The following is a 26136-nucleotide window of genomic DNA, read 5'->3' as shown; positions in this document are numbered from 1 at the left end:
GCATGGCACACACTAGACACGACGCATTATGATTACTTGTAGTTGTAGCTGGGTCGCTTCGGCACAGGCTCGGGCGCATGGGCATGAGCATGGATCGAATTGAGACGAGACATACAGTGAATAGGAGAGAAAGAGAGAGAGAGCGGTGATGCAATGAGCAAGAGAGAGGAGATGAGAAGAAATGAGATGGGTTGAGGTTTGGGTATCTAATGGAGCACGAATCGAGGATTGAGAATCTGTTCTATATCTACGCATCCATCCATGCGTGTGTGTGTGTGTGCAATGCGTGGCTTCTAGTGTCGTCGATTAAGTCGCTTGGAGGTGCAGACATGGGTACAAGTACAGATGTATGTGTATGTGTAAGCAGATTCCCTATCCGTGTTGTGAGCACTTCCTCTCTCTCTCTCTCTCTCTCTCTCTCTCTCTCTCTCTCTCTCTCTCTCTCTCTCTCTCTCTCTCTCTCTCTCTTTCTTTTTCTCTTCCTTTCTCACATTTGCCACCTTGGCGTGCTCTCCTTCTGCAACACCAACGCCTAATAAACTTACTACAGCTGACCACGGCTCCCCACAGGCTCCTGCCAGGCTCTTAACGGCTCCTGACAGGTTCCCCAAGGCTACCGATAGCTTCCTTAATACTGTACGGTACTCCAATCTACTGCGCTTCATGGCACTGCACTTCTTCACTTCACTGCGCTCTACTGCACTCCACCGCACTCCACCAGATACCAAGCGCCTCACCTAATCAACCCCAGCCACCCCACATCCAACACTCACAGCACCAGCGACCTAGTCTTCAGAAGTGACACTTTGTCAACAGGCCAGTCTTCTCTTTTGCTCATGCTCTCGTTGCTACGAAACAAGGGCACACACGGCAGCGCCGGTGTTTTATAGAGCTGAATGCTTTTTTTTGGTATGACCTACTGGGTATCGCTTTCACTCTTTGGTGATTCTAGCCTGTATCCTAAGCCTCTCCCGCAGGACGCCTTCGTCCCTGATATGGTCGCTCTAGTCAACCATAATGAGACTAGAGTGAGCAGTGGACGCCCACGTTTATCGTCGATCGTGCAGTTGGCCCGAGGTGCCATATAGGTACCGACTGGTTCGAAGCAGGCGATTTGTTCTGGAATGGGAAACTGGCGAGGTCGTTGATCGAGACATCTTCGAGATGGGGATAAAGGTGGTTGACTCGGGCGAGAGCTACTAGAACAAGGCGCTGCTAGCTGAGTTCAATGTCGCTTGGGGTGCTATTGTGCGGAGAGGGATTCGTAGGATATTAGGAGCGAGGACTTGGACTTGCTCATGGATCATGACGATAGGATCCTTGATAGAAATGCATGGCTCCTTTCGATTTGCTCGGTAGAGTCTGTGAAGTATTTCTGGCGAATTGAGAAGAGGCCGCCGGTATGGGAGGTTAGCTCGTCGAGTTTCGTATCGCCACTGAATTGACAAGCTGTTTTAAGACTCTAGGCCCAGTGAGAGACATGCCTAGAGCCACCTTTAGCGAACCATTTGAAGTACTACAGCCAAGCCGAAGAATGGGCTTGTGGGAAGCAAAACTATGTGATGACCAAACACAGATTTGCGCTGGTTCTCTGCAACTATCGTCGGGTCAGTCTAGTCTGGCAGGTGGGCGTATCTCGACCGTACACTGCGACGTGCGGATTGTTGAAAGCGACAATGGCTACCACATCTGACGGACTGCCTACGAAGCTGCAGCCCGAATAAAAGACTGAACGAGATAAGGTTCGATAGACAGTCAAGGCGACCCGATAGACACAAGTTAGTCGTTCGCAGATGACTTGGCCTTTTCAGCTCTTCCAATGCCGGTATTTTCGTCCCACACACACTCGCCTGCTAAAAGAGTGATTGGTCATGGCCGGAGCTTTTCACCAAACAACAGCGGTGATGAGCTTGAGTCTGCGCCGGCGAACCGGCAAAAGCCTTCGGGTGTGTTCAGCTTGCTGAAGCTGTCTTTCGACCGAGAGCTGCTTCGAACTGGTCCATCCAGACTCTCCTCTCCTGATACGTCGGTGACCCCAGCATGTGAGCCTTGCCGTCTACGCCCTTTCTCGAGACGATGGTTATATATTGTATTGAATTCCTGGGTACTTCGTCGAACATCGTAGCCTTCTGGAATTGATGTTGGTCGCATGGAAGGCTGACGTCGAGCTCGTTTATAGGGATCGGCTTGGAGGATTAGCGTTATGTAATTCGGATGGACTTCGGAACATACTGCGTCCAAGACTACGACCTTGTCACCGGTGGTTTTCTTCTGTGGTTTGACTTTGCCCCAAAATAGGAAATTGTCAAGTAGCACGACATGTACAGCATGCCAAGGTCCTTTGCTTTTCAACTTCATCGTCATGCCGCCTTGATATCTCACACGGCGACTGGTGTCGAGCAATCTGAGCTGAGATAGAACATCAGTGTCGAGTGTGTGGATACGGCGTTCAAGGTTCTGAATATCTTCACGGCTCTGCGACTCTTCAAGTACGCTTGAAGATGCCGACTTCAGCCAGTCTAAAGCATCAAGAGCGCGCGTCAGTCGCTGAGCCTCTGCATCCGCATCAGGATGTTCGAGTTCGGCCGCAATGCTGATAAGACTTCGTGTGCTTTCGATGCAGAGATCAAGTTCAGCAATGGGCAGTCTCAGGTAGTCCTCCCAGCTTTTACCAAAGTATGCAATGCTCAGGCCGAGGGTGTTGACAAACGGCGTGAACTTCCCATCGGTGCTTTGCGTCGCTCGCAGCGCTCCTATGGCGTGTGGTAGGGCTTTACAGTACTCGCGAAATGTATGCTGCACAGTGTTTGTCCACACTTCGAAAATGGCGGGGTCGCAAAGCGCCTGATCGGCTTCGAGTAGCTGCTGCTCCATGGACAACCAAAGAAACTTCTTGTTAGTAGCAGCAAGGCGCTCGCCAATCAGGACAACATTCAGGTGCTGCTCAAGTAGTGGCCACTGCTGTATGATGTTATCGTAAAACATCTTCCTAAGCCTCATCATCATTCGGTCATAGAAGTTGCGCTCAGCCTCTACGAGAAGCAGCCAAACTGCATGCATTTCGCCGCTTTCGAAAGAGTTAGGTGTGACCTGGGATTCTGGATTAGTCGGCCCTATGTGCAGGTCCCCCAGCACAGCGTGCGATGCTTTGTGTGCGAGTGGCAGAGGCTTTCGCATGGGTTTTCTTGAGATTGTTTGGCTCTGTTGCCCTGGCTCGTAGGCTGTGTATGAAGAAGCTTCGGAAACTCTTGACATGATTGACCCAGCATCAGACGCGTTCAAACTTTCGTCTGAAGACATTGACCGCCCTTTCTTCAATGTGGCAACGGAGTCTTGCGACCGCAGTTGAGGTCCACTTGTGCGACGTGGTGGTAATGGTGGATTAGCACAAGGTACAATCGGTGAACTTTCACTGTAAGATCGCGCTGGAGCACGTGTCTGATTAGTGTTGACTTTGGTTTCTATTGTGTCGAATGTGTCAGCCCTGACTGGTGTCAAGTACGGTGCTGTCGATGTGATGCGGGGCATGTACGGCAGCATGTCTCGCTCCAGAGCGTCTAGACTGTCCGTCTCCTCGTCTTTTGGGGTTAACTCTTCGGGTGCAGATTTAGGCAAGGTCATTGCTACTTCTGCCTCAGTCTCAGAGGTAAATTGAGCAATGAGCTGCTGAGACCTGGCTGCAATGACGGGATTGCGTTTCAGCTCGGGCCCTTGTATGGTGCCCATTTCGGTTGAGTCTTCCTCTGCAACCTCAATCTCGACTGCTCCAGCTTCCTTCATCTCGGCAGCGACATCCGCAGCCATTGAAGCGTCCATGGTGTAGCGTGCCATAGCTCGTCGATAAGCTTTCGAGTTGACAACTTGGTCGTCAAACTCGAAACGCGTAGACTTCATTATCGATTCGGCGTCTGCTGTGTCGGCGATGCTGCTATCATAGCTGAATATTGAGTCCGGTACTCTGATGCGAGGATGCGACTGCCGCAATGTCTTGGATCGCTTGACGACCTGGTCCAGCTTACTGCTGTTCTTCTCGATCAGCTTCCTGATGTCTGCCATAGACTCCATCTGCAGTCCCTGGATGAGTAAACTGAGTGCGGATTGCTGCCCTCGTATTTGTGTCAAGAGCTCTTTGAACGTATCCTCCTTCCAGAGAAACTTGGCTCGGTCCTTGAACTTCAGATCACTGCGCTCAGCCTTCTCCGCCAGATCGCGCACCTCCTCTTCCAAGCAGCCGTACACAACTCGACATCCTGTGAGTGCGCGATCGAAAGTCTCGAGCAATTGCGGCTTTCGTAGTAGCGCATCGTGCTGTAGGAGGTTCTGCACTTGGGACAGCGAGGCGGCAATGACCATGGACTCGGAGTAGATGGCGGTGATAAGGATCGAAGCATCCTTGTATCGTTCACGCAGGTCGTAGAGCTCCTTGGCTGAATGGATGCATTGCGGCAGGGCGGCCATCTGTACAAGATGTGTTAGCCCAGTCCCTAGAGCGTAGCGTGCCTTGCTTCTCCACGCGCCTATCATGTCACAAAGTGAAGCTCATTGACATGCACATACAATACCGAAGACCGCTGAGACGGGCTCCATACCTCTGCGCTACTGCTCTACAGCTGTCACGTAGCACAAAAGCTTGGAAAGAGGAGGATGTCATGACGGAAACAAGGAGACCATACAGTCCGTTCCACGGTTTGGCCCCCTACGCGTCGCGCTTTCCAGGGTCCCGTCAGCGCACGTCCCTACTGCCGCAGCTGCCCCACCAGCCACGGTGCCCACCCTTTCGTTCATCATCTTGATCACAACGCCGTTGTCGTTAATTATTTTCTTAATCAAACAGTACGAAGACTGGAACTTATCAAGCTCTGTAACGCCACAGAATTTTCATAGAGGTCACAACCTCTATCAACGTATTGAGAGCCATGGTGACAACTAATCTATATCTTGCTACGTCATGTTTGGCCTAAGTTTGATCTATAGGACGCCCCGTACGTTAAGATTCAAAATAGCAACGTACTTTTCCTGGAAAAAGACCGTCTGCTACTCAATTTGAGCCTTGGTTGGATTCGTTTCCACTCTTCCCACGAGATATCCTCTTGATGCAACAACGTACAAGTACCTTAACTCCAGCGGCCTGATCCTCAGCTCAATATGGCGTATCAGCCTCGCTGATCTTACATCCGCCTGAGAATCCGTCTCTAGAACGATCATGCGCCTCTTGTTCTCGTCCTGGGTCATCTTCCTACCGATTTTCAGTATCAAGCTCAGCCAGCTCACGACCTCCTCTTTGTACATGATCTGAAATCTCCTTTGGCTCTGCGATCCAAGAGGAATCATCGCGTTTCTCAGGAGCTCATCCAAGGTCATTTCGCTGCCGAAAGGGTCTCTGTCATGCAGTACATCAGGATTGTCACCCCCAAGCTCGAAGATATCCAGAAGCTGAAACTCTGCAACTCTGTTTAGGGTGGCGACGATCTCATTTCTGAAAGTGTCACCGACGCAGTCCACTTGAAAGGTATGATGATTCCGACTGATGCGCAGTTGCTGCTTCTTGTCGAGATGGTACACTTCGCCTCGCACCGCGCTTACGCGAACTACGCCGCGGGGTTGGACTAGATACTTGTATATGATATCTCGAATTTCGCGTGGTGGAAGATTTGCTATGACGCTTTCGCAAATGTGCCGACATCGAAGCTTTGCTGACTTCTCGCCATGACGTTTAACGAATCTGTTTCGCTCCGTCAGCAGCCCTAGAGGTCGATAATGATATCGCCTACTTGTTCACTTCGCAGCGCCGAGCTTTCAATGCACTGAACAACGTTGTTGACACTATGGTATCATCTCTCAGGTTTTTCCAAGCAGGTATCGATTCGATGGAGTTCCTTCGTTTTCTACATCGCGATTTAGTAAATAGCCAACAAAAGTGATGCTAACGACTCAATGAGACACAGTCAAAGTCCGAGACCTGACTCGCACCGCCATATCAGCTGCTGTTCTTATGGGCAAAGACATGTCGTAGCATAAAAGGTGGAGATTGACACATTCATTAACTCAAGTCATGATGATGTTGATCAATACTCCCCAGTTTGCTGAGCAGCTCAAAGATATGTTATGCACGATACGAGCAATCTTCCTTTGCCATCAGCTGAGTCGGCAGAGACCGGATCGACGCAAGATATGTACATAGAAGACTCGTAGAGAAGGAAACTGCAACGACTTATTGTAAGGTACTTCATAGCTCACGATTGAGTCAATTGACATGACCAATAATCATCTGCAATCTAAATGTTGAGGATTTGAGCTCGATATCAGCATGATCCGAGAGACGCTTGGCGATGCTTGGCGGAGAATTTCGGTCCACCAAGGACCACGTTGGTGGTTTCGATTCTAGATTGGCTCAGTCAAAACCACCTGAAATGTAGCTCTCGAAGAAGCCGAAGTTTGCTGGACCATGGCGGCAGCTAAACGTACGGGGTGCATGAGACCTTTCCACTTGAGCATTTGCGCACACGCAAGGGCACTAGTCAACTGACCAAGCTCTCCGACGCTCGTCTACCATCAGCCAGTGATCGCCTAGTTGGGCAAGATAAGGCTCATCGACATATGGTCGACCATTGCAGGGAATCGTTCCCTGTTCGAGGTCCCACAAGGTGCCCTTCTCGGCATGCTCTTGTACGAAGCTTTGGCACTCATGGATTGAGAAGTCTATTGTGTGATGTAGCCAAATTGATCTGATCATGGGTATGTCGACCACCTCGTTTCTGTTCTTGATTCGGCCTGAAAGCAGCCGATCGGGTATCAGACGCCGGCGATCAGAACCTAACATGATAATTTTGAAGGGCCGTTGAGTGGATTTGAAGTACTCCGCCCAATCATCCAGTGACTCATCGTTTCCATCGGAGCGCGAAAGGACCAAGGTCTCTATGGCGGGTAGTCGTGCAATGTCTTGCCAGAAGTAGAAGGTAAGATCAACGTTGTAGAGGGCCAGACGCTTCAGCTTCTTCCAGCTCCTCCAGACTACGGGATGGGGGACACCGTCTGTGACTTCGAGGTAAAGCTCATCGCGTGTGCTAACGAGCTCTTCAAGGTTCTCCAGCCGCTCAAAGCCTTCCCTTAGTACCCGCCTGACTGCGAGGTGATCGTCTTCTGGGTACAGACTCCGCAGAGGGATATCAATGACCAGTCTTTTGAGAGTACTGCAGGTGTAATTGAAGAGCTCACGGACCCAAGAGCACAGAGGTAGGTCATCAATAGTCTCTTGGAACGGTGACAAGAACAAGGCAGAGACATTGCGAAGCTCGGATTCGTTCTTGATTGCCAAGAGGTATGAACTCAATCGCTTTGAGGATGAGAGGTACACACATCGTTCGCGAAGATAGCGATTGGCCAGGCGTCTCGTCTCATGGCAGACCAAGGTAAAGGTAAGCAGCAGTTTCGTCACGTCATGAAACGGAGAGAGTATCGCATCCGAGGCTGGGAGGGAGCAGGTGATGATGTTGAGCACGAGTTCGAGCGGAAGATGTTGATGGACCTCCATTGTGGGTCGGAGGTCATTGCGAGCGTGGTGGGGTGGGCCAAGAGAGAGAGGGAACGATGCCGCAATGGTTGTACGAGCTAACCTAATGAAGATTTGCCGCAGGATGACCCCTGCAGAATTGTTGGAGGGCTTCGAGTGCCCCACCACCCCGCCGTCATTCATTGTCGCATCTCGGCCTTGACGTTGTATTCGCATATGACACGACGCATTGCAGCCATTTAGCACCTAGCAGCCACCATGGAGTACGATACTTTCACCGCGACCCAGTACAACACCAGCGACGCGACTTCGTTCGCCCACACATCAGCGCGCGAGCGATGGCCGATCATCATTACCCAGGGCATTGACGACGTGCACAAGTCCACCTCGGCGTCCAAAGAGGAGGAGACGGTGAAGGAGGGCAAGCAGATCGTCGCGGACTTGGCCAAGCTGAAGTACGAGCTGCAGCACGACCGCGAACTGACGCCGATCCCGGACGACGGCGAGGCAGACGTGACCGCATACAACGAGGAACTGGCAGCGAGAGGGAATCCCAAGTGGCACAGCGTGCCCTGGCTGTACGCCGAGTGCTACTTGTACCGGTATGGGCAATTACTCAGCGTTCCCTGATGCAGACGCTGACAGGCCTAGGTAGACGCATTTCGAGTATCTTCAGGCAGACCAAGAACTGGCGCTCCTACGACCTCTTCGCCCGCCAGAAGATGTCCACCTTCAAGTCCTCTCGCCCCGCCGTCCTCGAACTTGCCGGTCGCTATAAAGACATCGTCACCGAGTTGCAGCAGAAACGCGCAGCCAAGGGCGCAGAGACGCAGGAGCAGCTCGAGGCCGCTGAAGAGATTCTCTTCAGGGAGATGTGCGAGATCTGCCTGTGGGGCAACGCTACCGACTTGTCCCTCCTGACAAACCTCTCATACGAGGACATCCAGAAGCTGCAGGGCTCAGAAGCGCGCAAGAACGCGGAGAAGAACATCCTGGTTAACGACCTCGACCAGGCCTTCAAGGTTTTAACCGCTGCACAGAAGGCAGGCAAGAAAGACCGCAGAGTCGACATCGTCCTCGACAATGCCGGCTTCGAACTCTTTGTCGACCTCATCTTGGCGGGCTACCTCGTTGCGTCAGGCCTCGCAACCTCCGTCGTCTTCCACCCCAAGTCAATCCCCTGGTTTGTATCCGACGTGCTGCCTACGGACTTTGCCGCGCTACTCAGCGCCCTGGCGAGCCCACAAGCATTCTACAGCGCCCCTTCGGAAGAGGACGAGGCCGCCGGCAAGCAGCCGCAGCCTTTGTCAGACGCCGAGCTTGGCAGCTTGCAATTCCTTTTCCAGCACTGGATGAGCATATACTCCGAAGGCCAATTGGCCCTGCGACCAAACGACTTCTGGACTGCCGCAGGTGGCTACTGGAGACTTCCCAAGGCGGAACCGCAGCTATACGAAGACCTCAAGACGAGCGAGCTCGTCATTTTCAAGGGTGATCTGAACTACCGCAAACTGACCGCTGACGTAAGCCATCCTCCATAATCGCCTCAACACACGCACCACTAACATCTTCTAGGCCGAATGGCCAGCGACAACACCTTTCACAGATGCTATCGGCCCTATGGGTCCTGGCTCCGGTGTCCGTGTTCTCGCACTCCGCACATGCAAGGCTGACGTCGTTGTTGGCCTGCCGGAAGGCAAGGACGAGGAGCTCAAGCAGATGGCAGGCGGGAGCACAGAGAATGGAGCACGGAAGTGGGCGTGGAGCGGTAAGTGGGCCGTAGCTCAGTTCTCGGATGGTAAGGCGTAGACGAAGCTGTGTGTAAATAGAACGCGGTATATAGCATAGATCTATTGAGACAGAGCACCAGGGAGACTGTGTCCACAGCACGAACACTGAGCGGGATGCAAGAATTTGTTCTTCGATCCACTGCAAACCACACCTGAGCGTCTAGGGTGAATTCAGCTCGGGCCAGAGAGCCGAAAAACATCTATTGTTCTCGCGTATCAATCTCCCAAAGCTGAGTACGAAAGCATGACCAGTCACCAAAATCTAAACTTCTCGTACCAAGCCCTAGAAGGAGCAGACCCCTCCTTTCAATGAGACTACTACTACACACAACCCAAGGAATTCTAGCTACTCTAGCTTTTATTTTTGAGACAAGAGTAGGCACACGCAAGTGGTACCTACAACAAACAACAGACACCTAAAATCCTCTGTTGACTTCTTAGAGCATAGGCTCTCACTATAGGACTTTGAACACACATTTACTATCCCCTTTTACAAACACGCTCCTTAAATTACTAGAGTAGCTTAACTGCTCTCGTCTTATATAGTCTTAGACTCACACAGGACGTTAAACTTATCAATCAATCAATCAAGCAGACCCCTCAACATGACTTGTCGATTCAGCGAGGCATCTCGAGCTACAGCATCTGTAGCGTTAGCAAAAAATACCATAGTCGGACACAAGCCGCTTAAGCATACCATCTAGCTCCTTTGCCACTTTCTTCATAGCCCGCAACGCTTTCTCATAAAAAGGGCACATCTCCAGATCCTCAGCACACCAGCCTGCGTGACCCGACTCGTAGGCTTCGAACCAGCCCTCCAGTTCTTGAATCGGCGAGCGCCGCCCAGGCCTCAAGTCTGGCAGCCGCGGATCCGCACCGGCCTCGAGCAGCGCCTCCACAACAGGGAAGTTCAGCTTGAGTTGTCTGTAATCATGCTGTGCTGAGTCGTCGATGGCGTAGTGTAGTGGCCGGCAGGTGCCGGGGTTCTTCCAGCCGCCTAGTTCGTTTGGGTCGGCGCCTGCTGCTAAGGCGGCGCGGAGAGCGGATAGTCTGTCGTCTAGGGGTGCGTTGGAGATGCATTGGACGTGTAAGGGTGGTGATACTCTGTATTCGGGACCAAGGAATTTGACCATCGTTGGAGCTTTTCTGTGGGTTGCGCAGAGGGTAGGGTCCGGAAGAGGATGTGCCGCGGCAGGCAGACTGCTGTGCCGTTTTGGATGACAACGTGACTGTTCTGTCAATGCGGAAAGCATGATATATCAAACCCGCTAATTGGTTTCTTGCAGCAGTTTTGCTTTAATCCGGAGGTTGAGCAACAGAGTCTCGAAAAGACGGAAAGACAAGGGTGAAGCCAAAGTTGGTTCGTATCTATTACGTATAAGCCTATCTCAAGCAACATCAAAAACAAGTTCATCTGACGGATCTGCCATCCTTAAATATACTGTTCTGGGTCTTCAATTTTACAAATCCCCATCTTGAGTTCTGGGAAACATTCATTCGGGACCACAGAACTTCCTACACTGCGATCTCTTTCTCTCTGATTTACACACGACTTCATTATAGACAACACTTTAGAAATCGCCAACACAAGATCTTCGTAATATGAGAGGTCGCAATACATTCATTTCCAAGTAATTGACAAGTGGTCTTTGTCCTGAGCTTCCAAAGATCAACTCAACGACAAGGTCTTACAGATTCAGAGTGTGCAAACCAAATATTCCACACCAGCCTCGCAAGAACAGACGATCCAAACTAGCCGATAACAAAGGTTCGAGACTCCAATGCTGGTCGGCTCTCCATCTTGTGGCCCTTCAGTTTCTTCGTTATACTCCTCCGTAGTGACGGATCTCTTGCAACAGTTTTATCCGGAAACGGCCCATACATCCACCCACACGCATAACAATCACTGACAATGCTATAAACAACGTCCGGACCGTTATTATGCGCTTCCTTCCGCAAAAGAAATGGAGTCGTGTCCCCACTAAACACAACCACTTCATCTCCCGCCTGCAAGTGACAAGTGCCTAGTCCAATGTATCCTTTGTCTGTCCAGAAAAGACTCCTCTCAGCCAGAATCTTGCGGCGAGAGCGATGCAGATGTGCATCAGTCCTGATCTGACCTTTGGTTGAGACCCAGTCGTAGTCAGCGTTCAAGTCTGTTCTGATTGCGCGGACGAGCACCTCGAATAGGCTGTTGTGAGGGTACGGTGCCTTCGCAAACTGTGGCGATAATCGGTTTTCCTCGTAATCTTTGCGCCAACGCAAGGCCTCGTCAGTATCGGTGATGAGGTGATTCATGATGGTCTGGTAGATCGCCCCCCAGGTCCCATGAAGAGGTAGTTCTTCAAGCTCCGAATTCGGACTGGGGCTGTTTATTACCAAGCCTGCGGAGTCGAGGTTGATATCGCAGTCTTCTGAGAGGTCTAGCTTTTGTTGTACAGTATCGATGTGAAATCCTTGGATCGAGATGTACTTGCCCTGGTCTACATTGACTCTTGGTTGTTGATGCAGCCCGGCAGAGTATGTAGCACCTAGTGGATCTGCGAAAGGGATATACTTTGTTTGCGACCGGGATTGGCCAAAGAATGGCACGTAGGATTGTTCATCCGCATTAGTGATACCGATACAACACTCATGGAGAATTGAAAAATCTCCAGCTTCCAAAGTCTTGGAAACGAAGTCTTTGTAAACTCGCTGTGGTGGCAGTGTATAGTCTGGAACAAATTCGACATCCCCATAGATTCCAAGGACACTGTATATGCGATCGCGGCTGTCTTTGCACAGTCGTTGACGAGTGAGGTCCAGGAAGGTACGGACCAGCGTTAGTCGTGGATCAGCTTCGTTCCATCCGCGTTTCTGCACCAACTCTCTGTACTCGAAAAGGAGGCATATAGACTTCCACTGATCATGAAGTCTTTTGTCGCCGTCCATGTAAGTTCCTATGCGTTTGACCACAGTTTCCAGATGGTTCGCTGATACGGACAAGGGGCCCAACTGGTAGGATGCGTGTTGCGGAAGCACATATTCCTGAACCGCCCAGACACGGGAGAACCAGGGAATCGTCACGAGTTCTCCAAGGTCAACCTCAGGCAGGGTTAACGGCCATCGGTTCTTACTATCTTGCATCAGAAGTGCTCTGGTCCTAGGGTAAGACTGGTCTTCACCAAGCCAGACAATAACACTGCCCGCTTCGCGGTACAACTGGTCCATGCGCGCCACCTGGTGCCCCTTCTCCTCCAAATTGTCTTGGTCGATGCATATCGCGTCTATCCAAAGCCTGCGAGGTACATCAGTACGCAGTCGTTGCAGGGCTCCGTACAGATTCCGCGTGATTGGAACGACCTGGTGGATATGCTCAAAATCGGCAGATTCGCAAATCTGAATGGTTTCAGTGGATGCAAAATCACCCCATGTGTAGGATAAAGCCTCGTAGGGCACATTTAAGGGTTGTTGGAGTTCGGAGATCTGGCCCCTCAAAGGCGTGCCAAAGTCCCCAGGCCAAAGCGTTAGCATCCGGATAGAAGAGTGACCCTGCAGCGGGCTGTGCTTGTATCTCTCTGCATTTGATTCCGGCATTCTGGCTTAACCATGGAGGTGTCTTGTGCGCGAAGAAGTGGCCCTCGTAAAATGTGGTGGTCTCCCTGAGTTGCAGGAAGGTGACTGAGATGAAGCTACGGATTTCCTGCATTGCGTGGGCGCATGGTACCTATCATATAATCACCCTGTTCTCGCTCGGCCAAAGCCAAGGCCATTGGATTACTCGAACTATCAGTGAGCAAACGGGGTTCGACTCATTCTGGCAGCCTCGGAACGCGGGTAATCGTGCTGACTGTCTTGGCGGCAGCCTGCTGACGAATTCTCGCCAAATCACGCATGTGCGACCTGAGGCAACCGAGTGCCATACCCACCTCAAAACATTGCAGTGGGACTTAGAAATTGACCTCTCCAAGCAGTGAAACGAGGCGTTGACAGAAAGCACCTGCTTCTTATGTAGGATCTTTTCCCTCGCTCTTTTGTGCAACACTGGAAATACATTGATGAAACACTGAGGTGGCTCGTAGACTCCAAGCTGTATGTGAAGCCCTGTCTGCTTTCGACGAGTAGAAGTCGATGGAGATTTCAATCGATGTGAAAGCTGCTGGAGGGACTCAACGTTGACGAAGCAGCTTCCTCCCCGCTCGCCGGAGCTCGATGCGTGTGGGAGCAGTTGGTGCTGACGAGTATGCAAGTGAGAGAAGACGAGCTCATGTGGGCGATGCTTATCGATGGGACCCGATGGTCATATTCCATTGAAGTCTTGGATAGTGGAACAATTCAAGCCTTGAGTGTCGATGAGTCGTTTTGGCATCCACCGACCGTGAGATAAGCTCGAGACCTCTATACAAGACTGTTTTGATCTTAGGTCTAGCAGGACACGTGTCACGGGTATTCTCCCCATGACGGGAGATACCTCGGCCAGGTCTCGGACCAAGCCCGGAGACCCACCGGCCACGCACACGTATATAATATCCACGCACCTTAAGACTCACCCATTAAAGATTCGTCTCATCTCTCAAATACCATATATTATTCGTCCCATCTCGCTCCGCTCAATTGCCTGCCTACAGTGCCCTCACAACACGCTTGAGCTGACCAACGCTAAGAGCTCAACCTTGCCTTAGCAGCTCCACCTAACTAACGCTGGGGATTATCTTCTAACCCTATTTAGAAGATAAAATGAATAATTTAGAATTAGAATTATATTCACAACAAAATCTTTAGGTTAGAGTTAGTTTAAGGTTAGAGTTAGCTTAAGGTTAGGGTTATTTTTAGGTTAGGGTTATTTAGAGTCTATTATATTTTAGGGTTGTAGAGTGCAGCAGCTGCTGCAATTTTTTTAATCTTAGTGTTGTTGCGTGTTGCTTGGACTAAGTTGGTGAGTTGGTGGTTAGGTCAGCTTTAGCGTTGGTCAGCTAAAATGTATCCTCTAGGTCTAGAGCCTGTGCAATCTTACCTAAACCTCAACTTTTCGGCCTGTGCGACCCTGCTTTAACCCCGACCCTTCGGCCCGTGTGGTACAATACATCACCACTTTTCGCCAGCCTAGGAAGCGGGAAGTTAATTTGAGATTGTTCCTGGTGTTATCTCGTCAGCACTAGTCCACCGGACATAGCCGGAAGGCGTTTTATGAAGTCTAAGGGAAGTGCCTGAACGGAATGGACATACGAGCTGCTTGCACTGACCATCTGTCGATCTTTTACAAGAAGAAAACTCCGGCTGTGGCATATCGTATTTCTGCTCCGTTCAGGCACTCCCCTTGTCCACAACCACGGGCCTGTGTGACCCCAATCCAACGACAACCCTGTAACCCGTGCGATCCGAACCCCAACATCAAACCCAGTTTCCAGCTCGGCGGATAGTCATGTGGGCCGCATGTCCATCGACATAGCATACATTGCGGCAACATCGTTGGATACAATTGCGACTGAGCTGCTCTCGCGATGCTACGCGTGGCGTGGCGGTGTCAACATCGAACACTAATACACTGCAGTCACTTGTCGATAATAGAGGTCTGAACGATGCTATAGTTCAAACAGAGGGTTCCTTGCCATATCTTAGAGGTCGACCATATCTTAGAGGTCGGCCATATCTTAGAGGTCGGCCATATACACTGTGCTAACACCAGCCACATGCCTGTCGATCGGTCTAAAGCGGCTCTGCCGGAGGGAAGAAGTGTTCGAACGCTGATCGCAATATATACTCTCGAAAGCTTTAAGTATCGATAGCAGTCCCCGACTAAATAATTCAACGATCATCTTTCGGTTATCCACAATCAGTTTGAAGACCACCTCACAGAAATTCGGTATCAGATTCCAACTTGTCACTCAGACCTATCTCCCATCTATCACAATGGTCTCTTACCTCGCCGCTGCTGTTGCTCTTTTGAGCGCGACTGCCAGTGCAAGATTAAGCCGCCGTAAGCTCCCGACGACTTCATCTTGGTTGACCAAATTCTCTGAATTAACAAACAACCAGACCGTTCTATCCCATGTGGCGCCAAGAGCACCATCTCCTACACTCTCGTGTCTGGTGACACTCTCGGTAGCCTCGCCACTCGCTTTAACTCTGGTATCTGCGACATTGCAAAGCTGAACAAAATCACCAACCCCAACTCCGTCCCCGCTGGCGCCGTTCTCACCATCCCTCAAGGCTGCACCGACCCCGACAACAGCTCGTGTTTAGCACCTGTCAGCACTCCTACTAACACCTGCGTCTTCGGCGTCGGAAGTTCTTACAACGTGCGCGGCGGCGACACCCTCACCTCTATCGCCAACGACTTCAACATCACGCTTGCTGGTCTTGAGTCTGCCAATCCTGGTGTTACCAACCCTGATCTCATCCAAATCGGTCAGCTCCTTAATGTCACTGTGTGCCCTGGCAGCAGCTGTGAATGGATTGGTACCTACACTATCAAGCAGGGCGACACTTTCGTCGACCTGGCTGTCAAGTTCGGAACTACTACTGGCCAGATCGAGTCCGTCAATGCGAACGTCAATCCACTGTTCCTCCAGATTGGCTCCGTCATCGTCTTGCCTGAGGACTGCGAGGCTGGCAAGTCATAGAGCGGATAATTTGTTGCGTAGTGAAATCTTGCCACCTTGTCAAGTGACCCTTCAAGACAATGACGTAATAGCTACGAGTGGTGGTTATTGACTGTTATATTAATGTTTTATCTTCTTTCGTAACGGATACAGATAGATGATCGCTATATTTGTACTTTCCATCTGCCGATAGCTTCATGAGGTCTATAGCTGAAAGAAATATGACTGCCTCTAAAACCCCATGTTTGTTCTTCTCTCCAAGTAATTTTCGCTTGTCTCCGCCGAATTGAACATATCTGAAATACTTTTTGTATTTCAGTTGGATAGAATATGGGGCCCTGTAAGTAACAAAGTCCCATTGATACAACGAGACTAAGGCAAAGGGACAGCTTGCGGTAAAAGTAGGATGAATATGGACGCGGTTGAAGATCGTCAAATCTGTTGAGCACAAGAAACAAAGAACGGGTTTCATTAGCTCGCGAATAAATGCATCTATACATGGAGACTGTGAGGCCGGCATGAAGCAAAATTCACCTCTAACCTGATACAGGCATGTGGCAATGACCACCTCTGTCCTCTGATGGCGATAAATACTATTCTGGTCAACTGATCACTATCTAAGTAACTGTTCATACATTGTTGGTTGTCTTGGCCAGGTGGCCCAGAGCCGGGTCCTGACAGAGATCATTATCCTTTAAACCTAGCTTCTTTCTTTGATGGCGTTAGAACAGCCAGCCGCTAGCATTGGGCTGCCATAAATTGATTTCTTAAATTTAAATTCTTCTTATTGATGCTTAAACGTTAAAGAAGCCTTCAGCCACCGAAATCAAAGGCTATGCTTCGAGAAATGCGCCTGCTGTAGTATAGTCGATGAGCCGTGAGATGTCCGCTGATTCGAGCGTACAACCTGCGCTTAGAAAGTGTGGTTTACATAAGCTCCAGGCTGCCTTTGCGCTACAACTTGTCAACGTAGTGGACGATTTACGAGCATCGTCCGACAAGGCCCATGTGGCCGTGTCCCTCACAAGAGCATCAGAGACGCCCACGGCGCTGAGACCATACTTGGTGGTTCGTACTACATAACTTTCGTTTGCAATCATGTTTCCAACGATTGAAATTCGATTCACACATCTTCATTACAGTTCCAAAACTGCTTTGGCTGGCCTCCAAACTCCACTCCGACCGGCTGGTATGTCTTCCAAAATGCTTCCGAGCCACGATCCGATTGCCTCATTTTCTTTACAAACGGTTTCGTACGTCGCACAGAGCGGGAACAGCAGATTTAATATGTTCAGTTCAATTTATGCTTTGGCGAGATGGTAGTTGGCACTGCGACAGATGAATAGACCAGCACTGCGTATTTGTTTCTGCACAACCTCATCTTTACCAGTTTCACACGTAGAACCTTCGATGCTTGCAAAAAATCACAATACGAGGATCAGAGGGGCGTTGTAAAGATTCAGAGCGTTTGCATGATACAGCAACTGAAATTGAAAAACACTCGTCCAAGCCGCCGCCACACTTCCAGAGGGCCCGAGCATCGCAGGCGGAATTGCAGGCGGTGATACTTCGATATTTGCGTCACTGACGGTCAGCTTGGATGTGTTCTCCATTGATGTAGATTGTGGAGGATGCTTTGGGCTTTGGTCAACAGTGGTTGTACTTGTATGTGATGATCGCCACGTTGCATCTGGGTTTGGCCAATCTGGTCGCGTATGACGAATGTCTCGAGATAGTCTGCCATAATGTTGGTCAACAGTTTCAGCGAATTTATTCGGTGTGGGAATTGGGCCCAAGGCAATGTCTTCCACTCAGAACTTGCTACAATTGTCGGTTTGCGAAGCATGAGCGCGCCGAAAATCATGAGCGCGCGACACTTCCCAAGCACCAACAAAGATGGTAGCGATGACATCCGTTTCGGACCTCGTTTCTGTAGCAGCCTCTCAAATCCGCGGGCGTGCTGTATCCATTCATTTTTGCGTTCCGACACCAATAACTATTCTTCATCAGCGTGGAACTGGCTTCAATGGTACAAGACAGACTTCGATGACCGCCATGATCATGACGGCCTCGATGACGTCAATAATCCTCGAGACGTTATCATCTGCAAGAGCTTCGTGCACTGCTTGTAAGGCAGCGCCATATCTGCGGAGCCCTAGACTAGTGACTGTCATCTTATGATGCTTGATGCCAAAGTATGTCGTGGAGAGGGCCAGAAAACACATACTTGTAACCGCACGATCTATCCCCGGATCCACGGGAATCACTTCAATCCTATTGTTGAGAAGGCATGAGTGTGTGAAGGCCAGACAAACATCATCTTGTGGAACAGTCAAGGTTCTTCTTTTCTGGAGATGGGGCGACTTGTCAGTCACACCTTCCGATCTCAAACAGCAAGCGATCCAGATAGTAATTTGGGCTGAAGTAAGCTGTGTTGCAGTCAATAGTCCAAAGGCCTGTAGCAGCGGGTTGACCTTGCTCGTCTAATTATCAGCAGAAATTAAATAAGACTAATTTGGTCTCTTGGTACCTGGCTAGACTGGTCACACCAGGGATTAGCAGGCGCACAGGACAAGAGTGCAGACAGCACAGAGCAGCAGACCTACCTTACCTACAGTTACAATGGACTTTGCAAGTAGCTAACTATTAGGTACCGTAATTTAACTTTTGATAGATGCTGACTAAGCGGTCTTTTCCAATCACGTGCGAGTGCACCAAGTTCGTTATTTCCGGCTGCATTTTCCTGTACAACCATGCGCACTGTCAAAGGGTCATACCGGTACCTCACTTGCAAATTCCCGTTGTTGTATTTATATTTGTCTTTTTGCACTAGCCATGTGCCGCTCTCAAAACCCTGCAAGATAGTTAAACACCTTTTGCGCGCCGTACCTGTTTTGTCAAGATGACGTAGGTGTGGCCGCCTTCCACACAGATGTTAACCTCAATACTCCGCAAAACACGGTGCAGGCTTGCGCACACTGTGCTGAGTACGCCCACGAAGCTGGCCATACCGATTACCCTTCCGAGATGTTTGACCAAGCTTCGTGGCGCCGGGCGGGCCGCATCCTGCGAGGCTTGTGTAGCGTGTGGGCACTGAGATATCTCGGAGGTTACGGACACTGCGTAACCAGAGCGAGCTCGGCCGAGCAGCATCAGCACCAGGGAAAATGATAGGCGCAGGAAGGAGTCTCTCGCTGCGTCAGCCTTGTCAGAACACTCGACTGTAACAGGCAATCTAACACTATGATGCGCGATCATATTAGTTACAGTACAAGTCCAGGTCTGGTTTACACTGGTAACCTTGAACGAAGCCACGATATTCGTTTCGTACCGATCGGCCTTCAGTACGACGCGTACGTATTTGCCTCAATCTCCACCAAAATGCTTCGGGGAACAATCGGCGTGGAGATGGGGCATGCTTCCGACGAAAGATGACGACAGTGCTGATGCCGAATCTACACTGCTGTGTCTAGATTTTTTTCGACCTTCTCAAGATTCATATATGTAGCTCACGCTTCGACAACAGAGAACGAAATACCAGGGTGCTCAGATTTATTCCAGTCAACTTCTCCACCGCCATAATTAGACAGCTGCACAATTGTACAATCAAGAGTCCACATCAATTAGCGAACATTACAGTCAGTCTTCCTTCTGCAGCCCTTAAAAGCTTTTTTTCAACCCAAACTTCGATTACAAAGATTGTACCAACGGTAAATCTATCAACATTTCAATGATGGTTGCCGCAAAACAACAACAGTCCGCGGTACCAGATTATGTCGATGAAGCAGCACAATCGGCCCCCAGTGATACGTGGGCAATAGTGCCGCGATCTCCTACCAGTCTTGATCAAGGATGGCATCGTTTCACATACGCAGACCTTGCGCGGGCGGTCAATAACATGGCGCGATGGATCGAAAAGAACGTCGGTGTAGCTGAACACCAAAGCCAAACTATTGGCTACATGGGGTATGTAATTCGAATCCATCACTCTCCATGCTGCACTAATATGTGAGATAGCGCAAATGATTTGCGATACCTAGTAGTGCTCGCTGCAGCACTCAAGGCAGGTTATGTCCCACTGTTCATCTCGCCGCGAAACTCCCTTGACGGCCAGAAATCCCTCGTACAGAAAACGAACTGCGATATTTTCTTGACTACGGCTGAGACAGTCTCACAAGTCGAGATTATCCGAGAGGCAATACCACATCTGAAAGTTTACAAAGCACCAACTACTCAGGAGCTCCTAGATTCGAGCCTTCCTACATCTCAATATGCTGGTCGGCACAACCGCGACGTGGCAGCACATAGCCTTATTCTTCACACCTCAGGATCAACGGGTATGTAACCGTGCACGCTTATTTCAATTTACATCGTGTCTGACTACCACTTAGGTCTTCCCAAACCCATTCACTTGACTGTGGGGGGCCTCAATTCGGCGCACGAGCAAGCATCACTAGAACCAGAGGATGATTTCGAGCAAGTCTGCAAGCCATTCCTCGCGGACAGGGGGCCGATGCTTGCAGCTGTACCTTTCTTTCATGCTATGGGCATCATTGTTGGGCTCCGATCGCTCATGTGCAAGGGCACGATTGTCAGACTGCCTTCAGAAAAGATGTTGAGTGGTGGCTTGGTTGTTGATGCGATCAAAGCTATCAGCCCAACTTCGGGTATTTTTCCGCCATCAATTCTTGAAGATATCTCTGCAACCGACAAGGGCATTGAAGCACTCGGAAACCTGAAGACGGTATTCTTTGGCGGTGCACCTCTGGCTACCGCAAGTGGCGACAAGATCTGTCAAGTAACACAGCTTGTGACAGTCATCGGTAGCACCGAAGCCTTGCTCATGTGCACTCTTCTACCATCAACGCCGGAAGAGTGGGGCTACTTCCACTGGAGCTCTGTCGCCGGTGCTGCGATGGAGTCTGCAGAGAACGGTTTATTTGAACTTGTTCTCAAGCCTAAGGATATCAAGTACCAAGCTATCTTTCATACGTTCCCGGATATTCAGGAATGGCGAACCAAGGACTTGTTCAGACAACACCCCTCCAAGCCTTTTCTCTGGAAGTACAGCGGTCGACGGGATGACATTATTGTGTTGAGCAATGGCGAGAAGTTCAATCCAGTCGTAACGGAGAAGCTGATCGAGTCACATCCTTGGGTCAAAGGTGCTCTTGTCGTGGGCCAGGGCAAGTTTCAAGCTGGCCTGCTGATTGAACCTGAGTGGAGTCAGGTTGGCAACATGGATTTTTCCGCATTGGTTGATCACATTTGGCCAATGGTGGACCAAGCGAATCAGGAGGCACCTTCTCACGCAAGAATCTACCAGACGAAAGTTGCAATTGCCAAAAGGGAAAAGCCATTCGTTCGCGCCGCCAAAGGATCAATTATCCGTCTCCAGACTGTTGCGTCGTTCAAGGACGAGATCGAGGCGGTGTACGCCGATGAAGGATACGCCAGTGATTCGAACCAAGACTTTGACGAGGATATTGGAATGACGAGCAAGATCCATGATGTTTTTGTCCGCTCGCTTTCATCGTTCCAGGAGGAGACGGGGAATGACATTGACATTTTCACCTTGGGTGTTGATTCACTCGATGTCTTGGCCCTGACCAACGCGCTCAATAAGGTTGTGCGCGGAGCAAATGCCACTGCTTCAACAATCTACAGTAATCCTACCGTCAAGCAGCTATCTGAGGCCTTGTATCAGAGTGTGACCAAGTCAAATGGACAGCCCGCTGCCTCAATAACTCGAGTGGAGAAGCTGGGTGCCATGGTGAGGAAGTACACAAAAGACATGGTACGACAGAGGGGCACGATGAAGACACCGAAAAATCCATCAAAACATACGATAGTACTCACAGGCTCCACAGGTAGCCTTGGAAGCCATATTCTAGAGCAGCTGCTCAAGAATCCAGATGTCGAAAAGGTGTACTGCATGAACCGTTCTGACAATGCAGAGGTCCGCCAGAAGGACTCCTTCAAGAGATATCACAACCAATCAGTCGCCTTCAGCAAGGCAGAATTCCTCAAGACTGATTTTGGTTCAGGCAACTTCGGCCTTTCCGACATTATGTACTCACACCTCCGCTCGACCGTCACAGTGTTCATACATTCTGCATGGTCCGTCGACTTCAACCTCTCGCTCGAATCATACGAAGCAACACACGTAGCCGGCACCCGACGCGCCATTGACTTCGCGTCCAAGTCTGTTCACAAACCTTCCGTCATCTTCATTTCATCGATTGCCAGCGTTGGAAACTGGGGCAGTGTTGCACAAGATGGATCTGCAGTACCCGAATCAGCGACCACACTGTTCGACAGCTCGATCACGCTCCCACAGGGCTACGGCGAATCCAAACACGTTGCTGCTGAAATCCTCGCGACCGCCTCTCACCGCCTCGGCATCAGAACTGCGATCGTACGCGCAGGCCAGCTCGCGGGACCGAGTACGCAGACCGGCGGCGCTGCGTGGAACAGACACGAGTGGCTACCGACTTTAGTTCACACGAGCAAGATCCTGAAAAAGCTGCCTAGAACTCTAGGAAACATGGAGAGAGTGGACTGGGTGCCCATGGATGTCGCGGCTGGGGCCGTGATTGATATCGCCACAGCACCATTGGACGAGTCTGCACGAGTGTACCACCTAGCCAACCCGCACACGACTACTTGGAGTCAGCTCTATCCTGTTATCCAGAGTTTCTACAGAGGCGTCGGAGATGACATCGAGATTGTAGAGTACAATGACTGGGTCAATGAGCTAAAACAGTTTCCCCAGACGAAGGAAAACGCTGAGCGCATCCCAGGGCTTAAGCTGCTCGATTTCTACGAGAGTTTGAGGCCAGAGACAGGAATGGGGTTGCCGGCTTTAGAAACAAGGAGGGCTGAAGCTGCCAGTAAGACTTTAAGGGAGGGGAAGGCGGTAGATGAGAGTGTTATGAGGAAATGGCTGGAGCAGTGGGCATTCTAAGTTGGCAAATTGACTCTATAGTAGTACCTAGGTAGCGGAGGTTTCGAACTCAATCACTCTTGCAATTATCTACACCTTCTGTTTACGATGGTCGGGTGGTTCCTACTGGCAAGAGTCATTTTAATCATCAAGACAAACAGATGCCTTGTATCGTGGTCTCGGGATGTGTGTTCTTCTGGTGACGGTGTAATGTTGGTGGTGTTTGTCGATGTTTGGTGACCTTCTCAGCGGATTTCGCTGTGGGCGCGCGCAACTGTCGTGCGTGGAATGTCACGAAGCAACAAGCCCGAACACAACGACACCAAATTTCCGGTCTGAAACAAGCTCTCATGAACAGGAGCAAGTCTCGATCCTCTCATCACCAAGCCTTGTACGCTATAACTAGAGAAGCATAACTCTTTCCCAATAGAGCTTAGTGACTATAAGCGAGGCGTTTCACAAGATCGCTTCCGCTGTCATGCCATCCGATTTCTCGTCATTGCGGCTCGTGTCTGTAGCCACAACGGCGAGGTTCTGGATTCATTACCGCGCGCGATGCTGAAAGTCGTTACCACGCTGCTGGACGTGTACTGAACCAACGCTTGACCATGGAACATCGGTGGGTCCATGCACTCTGAACAACCGATTAGCACTCTGAAACATCCCGCATATGGTGTTTTGTTTCCGAGATATTGGTGTGCAGGGTTGACTCGGCGGCTCCATCTGCGCCGCTTCGGTCCTGGGTTGGACCTGAATCGACATACTTCGAAATGAGACTGCTTTATATGTACACATCGGTGCCTCTCTTTGAGCCATCGATCATTCCACTACAGTCCCTCTTTTACATCTCGTAGTACACATTCGCTTTCTTCGTACAGCTGGTCTCTGTTCGTATTCAATTCAACATGCTTTCCAAGGTTGCATTCATCAACGCGCTCATCAGCGCTGTGTCCGCTGGTAAGTTTACAAAAGCTAGGGGTAATACACATACTCACAGTGCGATCAGGCACAACCCTTTGGGATGGACGCTTCAACGACATGACTTCCTCTGCGGATCTTGAGAAATGGTCATTCTCTAACCCCGTCGGCGCTTACCAGTACTACATTCACGGTTCCGGCGCTGTCACTGACTACGTCAATCTCGACGCGACCTACAAGAACCCCGCCGACACCGGCTCAAAGCAAGGTGTCAAGATCACCATCGACGAGACAGCCAAGTGGAACGGTCAGACCATGCTGAGGACTGAGCTCATTCCCCAGACCACCGCCGCCATTAACAAGGGCAAGGTCTACTACCACTTCTCAATCAAGACAGCAGGCACCAACAAGCCGACTGCTACGAACGAGCACCAGATTGCTTTCTTTGAGAGCCACTTCACTGAGCTGAAGTACGGTGCTTCCGGCAGCAGTAACACCAACCTGCAGTGGCACGTCGGTGGCGTCTCCAAGTGGGATGTCGAGCTCGTCGCAGACGAGTGGCACAACGTTGCCTACGAGATCGATTTTGATGCTGGATCCGTCTCATTCTACCACTCTACTGGTAGTGAGGCCCTGGCCAAGACTGCTGGTCCCTTCGATGCCAGCACCTCTTCCAACGGCGCTGACTGGCATCTTGGTGTCCTTCGTCTGCCTGGCAGCAACGACGCTGCCGGTGCTGAGGATTGGTTCTTCAGCGGCGTGTACATTGAGAGCGGAGACCTCACCACGAGCGTCAACACTGCTGGTGGTGCTGCTTCTGGCGACTCATCGGCCCCTGCTTCTAGCGCTGCCCCTACCTCGTCCAAGGCTGCTGTCGCTTCTTCGGCTGCTGCTACCTCTGCTGCCGCCACATCTGCAGCCGCTGAGACTCCCGTTGTGTCCTCTGCCGCCGCCGTGTCTTCTGCCACCAAGACTCCTGTTGCCTCTTCCGCTGCTGCATCTTCCGCCACCGCTGTCGAGTCTAAGCCCCCTGTAGCTTCGTCCACTGCTGCTGCTCCTTCTGCCCCGGCTGAACCTGGCGCGGGCACAGATCTGCCTACTGAGTTCACTCTGAAGGAACTCATCGCTTGGGTCAAGGCTAAGAACGGCGAGAACTAAGTGCAGAGAGGGTGAATTGTGTGTGTATCTTCAACTAGAAAGCATTCTTGTACATATTTTGCATAGATTCGACCATATAATGCCTGGCGAAATACACGCACCTACCCCAAATCTGGAACATTGATTCATCAGCACAGACTAAACGCGGGCAGGTAGATAACTGGCTAGTTTTCTGTGGTTGTCACGTTTTACCCTGCATGCTGTCCCAATCTCTCACCCCACCTGTCACTTTCACTGTCAACCAACTATAGCTGGCCAGTCGGAACCTCTTGCTTGTCTATGACATGATTTTGATATAGCCGTGAAAATCTGGGGTGGGTGCGTACATTTCGCCCGGCAACAATATCATTGTTTTGCATTACCCGTGAGTTGGACACGGCAATTGTTAGTACCTAGTGAAGTGATGGCACCATGCTTCTCCTGGGAGGCGTTGGTGACGTTTCTGTCATCAGGGTCAAATCGACTCTCTAACGTCGCCACTTTATCGACATGTCGCAAATGTCGCCCGTACTTCTGCGTCCTCTTTTTTGTCCCAACATTTTACCCGCTTTTCATGTAAGGTACTTAGGTCGCGTTTAGATGCACATGGGCGTAGGGTTCAGAAAATGAAGCAGTTGCTTGGCGGCATTACCGTGTCCGTGCGCGCAACGACCAGAGTCGCGCAACGACCGAATCATCACAACTACACCATACTTTAACGCGTTGTAACTCAACAACTATAGCAGCTATTAACAAAGCGCTTGCAGCAATTAATGCGCTAAAACCAGGCGAAAAACTTGTGTATTAGCATTTTGCTACCAGGTTCGGCGTTAACCGCGTAACTCTAGCTCAGAGACACAAGCACGTTCAGGACTCCCAGGAGACCAAGGACATCAACCAGCAACGTTTAACGCCATAACAGGAGATAGAGCTTGTAAAGTACATAGAGTTGCTTAGTACTTGTTACTTACCACCTACTAGAGAGATAATCCAGAATTTCGCGTCGCCGGTGGCTCAAAATCCAGTCAGTGAGAGCTAGGTTACCCACTTTATTAACAAGTACTCTATCTATCTTATCTTGTGTTACTCTACTAGGATAGATTAACTACGTTATAACGCTGATTCCTACAATAAATATACGCTCTACTTTAACCTGCTACAGCACAAAATCTCTAAATACTCTATTAAGGGTCGCTACACATATAATATAGATAAGAAGGGCTTTATAATTAGCATTACAGGCAGGACAAAACA

At 50.3% G+C, this 26136-nt stretch overlaps 19 protein-coding genes across 20 annotated transcripts, besides 12 other annotated features; 6 read left to right on the top strand and 13 right to left on the bottom strand.

The window, feature by feature from the left end:
* Nucleotides 1-101: 101 nt before the first annotated feature.
* Nucleotides 102-124: a tandem repeat.
* Nucleotides 125-172: a tandem repeat.
* Nucleotides 173-187: a tandem repeat.
* A 106-nt stretch (nt 188-293) lies between these two features.
* EKO05_0002777 (uncharacterized protein) lies at nt 294-665 on the bottom strand (the record flags this gene model as incomplete). The annotated part of the gene is made up of 1 exon (XM_059636006.1): nt 294-665. The coding sequence occupies one exon, from the start codon at nt 663-665 to the stop codon at nt 294-296; it is 372 nt and encodes a 123-aa protein (XP_059491989.1).
* Nucleotides 395-468: a tandem repeat.
* Nucleotides 634-718: a tandem repeat.
* Nucleotides 719-1952: 1234 nt separating this feature from the next.
* EKO05_0002776 (uncharacterized protein) lies at nt 1953-4587 on the bottom strand (the record flags this gene model as incomplete). The annotated part of the gene is made up of 3 exons (XM_038937738.1): nt 1953-2186; nt 2233-4458; nt 4558-4587. The coding sequence occupies 3 exons, from the start codon at nt 4585-4587 to the stop codon at nt 1953-1955; spliced, it is 2490 nt and encodes an 829-aa protein (XP_038801353.1).
* Nucleotides 4588-5034: 447 nt separating this feature from the next.
* On the bottom strand, nt 5035-5361 carry EKO05_0002775 (uncharacterized protein; the record flags this gene model as incomplete). The annotated part of the gene is made up of 1 exon (XM_059636005.1): nt 5035-5361. The coding sequence occupies one exon, from the start codon at nt 5359-5361 to the stop codon at nt 5035-5037; it is 327 nt and encodes a 108-aa protein (XP_059491988.1).
* Nucleotides 5362-5485: 124 nt separating this feature from the next.
* EKO05_0002774 (uncharacterized protein) lies at nt 5486-5683 on the bottom strand (the record flags this gene model as incomplete). Its single annotated transcript, XM_059636004.1, has 1 exon — nt 5486-5683. The coding sequence occupies one exon, from the start codon at nt 5681-5683 to the stop codon at nt 5486-5488; it is 198 nt and encodes a 65-aa protein (XP_059491987.1).
* A 561-nt stretch (nt 5684-6244) lies between these two features.
* Nucleotides 6245-7531, bottom strand: EKO05_0002773 (uncharacterized protein; the record flags this gene model as incomplete). 2 transcript variants are annotated; one of them, XM_059636003.1, is made up of 3 exons in its annotated part: nt 6245-6381; nt 6466-6479; nt 6528-7531. In XM_059636003.1, 3 exons carry the CDS (start codon nt 7529-7531, stop codon nt 6245-6247), a joined length of 1155 nt encoding a protein of 384 aa, XP_059491986.1. The 2 variants fall into 2 exon arrangements, with proteins under 2 accessions (XP_059491986.1, XP_038801352.2); XM_038945131.2 differs by having other exon boundaries at nt 6245-6479.
* Nucleotides 7532-7768: 237 nt separating this feature from the next.
* Nucleotides 7769-9319, top strand: EKO05_0002772 (Hairy/enhancer-of-split with YRPW motif protein 2; the record flags this gene model as incomplete). Its single annotated transcript, XM_038937793.1, has 3 exons — nt 7769-8112; nt 8166-9033; nt 9086-9319. The coding sequence occupies 3 exons, from the start codon at nt 7769-7771 to the stop codon at nt 9317-9319; spliced, it is 1446 nt and encodes a 481-aa protein (XP_038801351.1).
* A 284-nt stretch (nt 9320-9603) lies between these two features.
* Nucleotides 9604-9891: a mobile genetic element.
* EKO05_0002771 (uncharacterized protein) lies at nt 9884-10553 on the bottom strand (the record flags this gene model as incomplete). The annotated part of the gene is made up of 2 exons (XM_059636002.1): nt 9884-9936; nt 9998-10553. The coding sequence occupies 2 exons, from the start codon at nt 10551-10553 to the stop codon at nt 9884-9886; spliced, it is 609 nt and encodes a 202-aa protein (XP_059491985.1).
* A 499-nt stretch (nt 10554-11052) lies between these two features.
* EKO05_0002770 (uncharacterized protein) lies at nt 11053-12876 on the bottom strand (the record flags this gene model as incomplete). The annotated part of the gene is made up of 1 exon (XM_038945130.1): nt 11053-12876. The coding sequence occupies one exon, from the start codon at nt 12874-12876 to the stop codon at nt 11053-11055; it is 1824 nt and encodes a 607-aa protein (XP_038801349.1).
* Nucleotides 12877-12965: 89 nt separating this feature from the next.
* EKO05_0002769 (uncharacterized protein) lies at nt 12966-13256 on the top strand (the record flags this gene model as incomplete). The annotated part of the gene is made up of 1 exon (XM_059636001.1): nt 12966-13256. The coding sequence occupies one exon, from the start codon at nt 12966-12968 to the stop codon at nt 13254-13256; it is 291 nt and encodes a 96-aa protein (XP_059491984.1).
* A 163-nt stretch (nt 13257-13419) lies between these two features.
* EKO05_0002768 (uncharacterized protein) lies at nt 13420-13590 on the bottom strand (the record flags this gene model as incomplete). Its single annotated transcript, XM_059636000.1, has 1 exon — nt 13420-13590. The coding sequence occupies one exon, from the start codon at nt 13588-13590 to the stop codon at nt 13420-13422; it is 171 nt and encodes a 56-aa protein (XP_059491983.1).
* Nucleotides 13591-13717: 127 nt separating this feature from the next.
* Nucleotides 13718-13917: a mobile genetic element.
* Nucleotides 13737-13961, top strand: EKO05_0002767 (uncharacterized protein; the record flags this gene model as incomplete). The annotated part of the gene is made up of 1 exon (XM_059635999.1): nt 13737-13961. One exon carries the CDS (start codon nt 13737-13739, stop codon nt 13959-13961), a length of 225 nt encoding a protein of 74 aa, XP_059491982.1.
* Nucleotides 13918-14265: a mobile genetic element.
* Nucleotides 14058-14122: a tandem repeat.
* Nucleotides 14266-14536: 271 nt separating the features above from the next.
* On the bottom strand, nt 14537-14746 carry EKO05_0002766 (uncharacterized protein; the record flags this gene model as incomplete). The annotated part of the gene is made up of 1 exon (XM_059635998.1): nt 14537-14746. The coding sequence occupies one exon, from the start codon at nt 14744-14746 to the stop codon at nt 14537-14539; it is 210 nt and encodes a 69-aa protein (XP_059491981.1).
* Nucleotides 14747-14930: 184 nt separating this feature from the next.
* On the bottom strand, nt 14931-15095 carry EKO05_0002765 (uncharacterized protein; the record flags this gene model as incomplete). The annotated part of the gene is made up of 1 exon (XM_059635997.1): nt 14931-15095. One exon carries the CDS (start codon nt 15093-15095, stop codon nt 14931-14933), a length of 165 nt encoding a protein of 54 aa, XP_059491980.1.
* Nucleotides 15096-15189: 94 nt separating this feature from the next.
* On the top strand, nt 15190-15902 carry EKO05_0002764 (uncharacterized protein; the record flags this gene model as incomplete). The annotated part of the gene is made up of 2 exons (XM_038938116.1): nt 15190-15256; nt 15316-15902. The coding sequence occupies 2 exons, from the start codon at nt 15190-15192 to the stop codon at nt 15900-15902; spliced, it is 654 nt and encodes a 217-aa protein (XP_038801348.1).
* Nucleotides 15903-15996: 94 nt separating this feature from the next.
* On the bottom strand, nt 15997-16401 carry EKO05_0002763 (uncharacterized protein; the record flags this gene model as incomplete). Its single annotated transcript, XM_059635996.1, has 1 exon — nt 15997-16401. One exon carries the CDS (start codon nt 16399-16401, stop codon nt 15997-15999), a length of 405 nt encoding a protein of 134 aa, XP_059491979.1.
* Nucleotides 16397-16557: a dispersed repeat.
* Nucleotides 16558-17472: 915 nt separating this feature from the next.
* Nucleotides 17473-18106, bottom strand: EKO05_0002762 (uncharacterized protein; the record flags this gene model as incomplete). Its single annotated transcript, XM_059635995.1, has 2 exons — nt 17473-17877; nt 17924-18106. The coding sequence occupies 2 exons, from the start codon at nt 18104-18106 to the stop codon at nt 17473-17475; spliced, it is 588 nt and encodes a 195-aa protein (XP_059491978.1).
* A 332-nt stretch (nt 18107-18438) lies between these two features.
* Nucleotides 18439-18482: a tandem repeat.
* A 264-nt stretch (nt 18483-18746) lies between these two features.
* EKO05_0002761 (uncharacterized protein) lies at nt 18747-19139 on the bottom strand (the record flags this gene model as incomplete). Its single annotated transcript, XM_059635994.1, has 1 exon — nt 18747-19139. The coding sequence occupies one exon, from the start codon at nt 19137-19139 to the stop codon at nt 18747-18749; it is 393 nt and encodes a 130-aa protein (XP_059491977.1).
* Nucleotides 19140-19779: 640 nt separating this feature from the next.
* On the top strand, nt 19780-22848 carry EKO05_0002760 (uncharacterized protein; the record flags this gene model as incomplete). Its single annotated transcript, XM_038937730.2, has 3 exons — nt 19780-19847; nt 19899-20218; nt 20273-22848. The coding sequence occupies 3 exons, from the start codon at nt 19780-19782 to the stop codon at nt 22846-22848; spliced, it is 2964 nt and encodes a 987-aa protein (XP_038801347.2).
* An 884-nt stretch (nt 22849-23732) lies between these two features.
* Nucleotides 23733-24903, top strand: EKO05_0002759 (uncharacterized protein; the record flags this gene model as incomplete). The annotated part of the gene is made up of 2 exons (XM_038937942.1): nt 23733-23784; nt 23834-24903. The coding sequence occupies 2 exons, from the start codon at nt 23733-23735 to the stop codon at nt 24901-24903; spliced, it is 1122 nt and encodes a 373-aa protein (XP_038801346.1).
* A 628-nt stretch (nt 24904-25531) lies between these two features.
* Nucleotides 25532-26136: part of a mobile genetic element that runs on past the window's edge.

This window comes from Ascochyta rabiei, chromosome 4, assembly GCF_004011695.2.
Source record: "Ascochyta rabiei chromosome 4, complete sequence".
NCBI classification, from domain to species: Eukaryota; Fungi; Ascomycota; class Dothideomycetes; order Pleosporales; family Didymellaceae; genus Ascochyta; species Ascochyta rabiei.
Note: the sequence above shows the minus strand (reverse complement) of the source record. Positions and strands in the feature narration are given on the sequence as shown.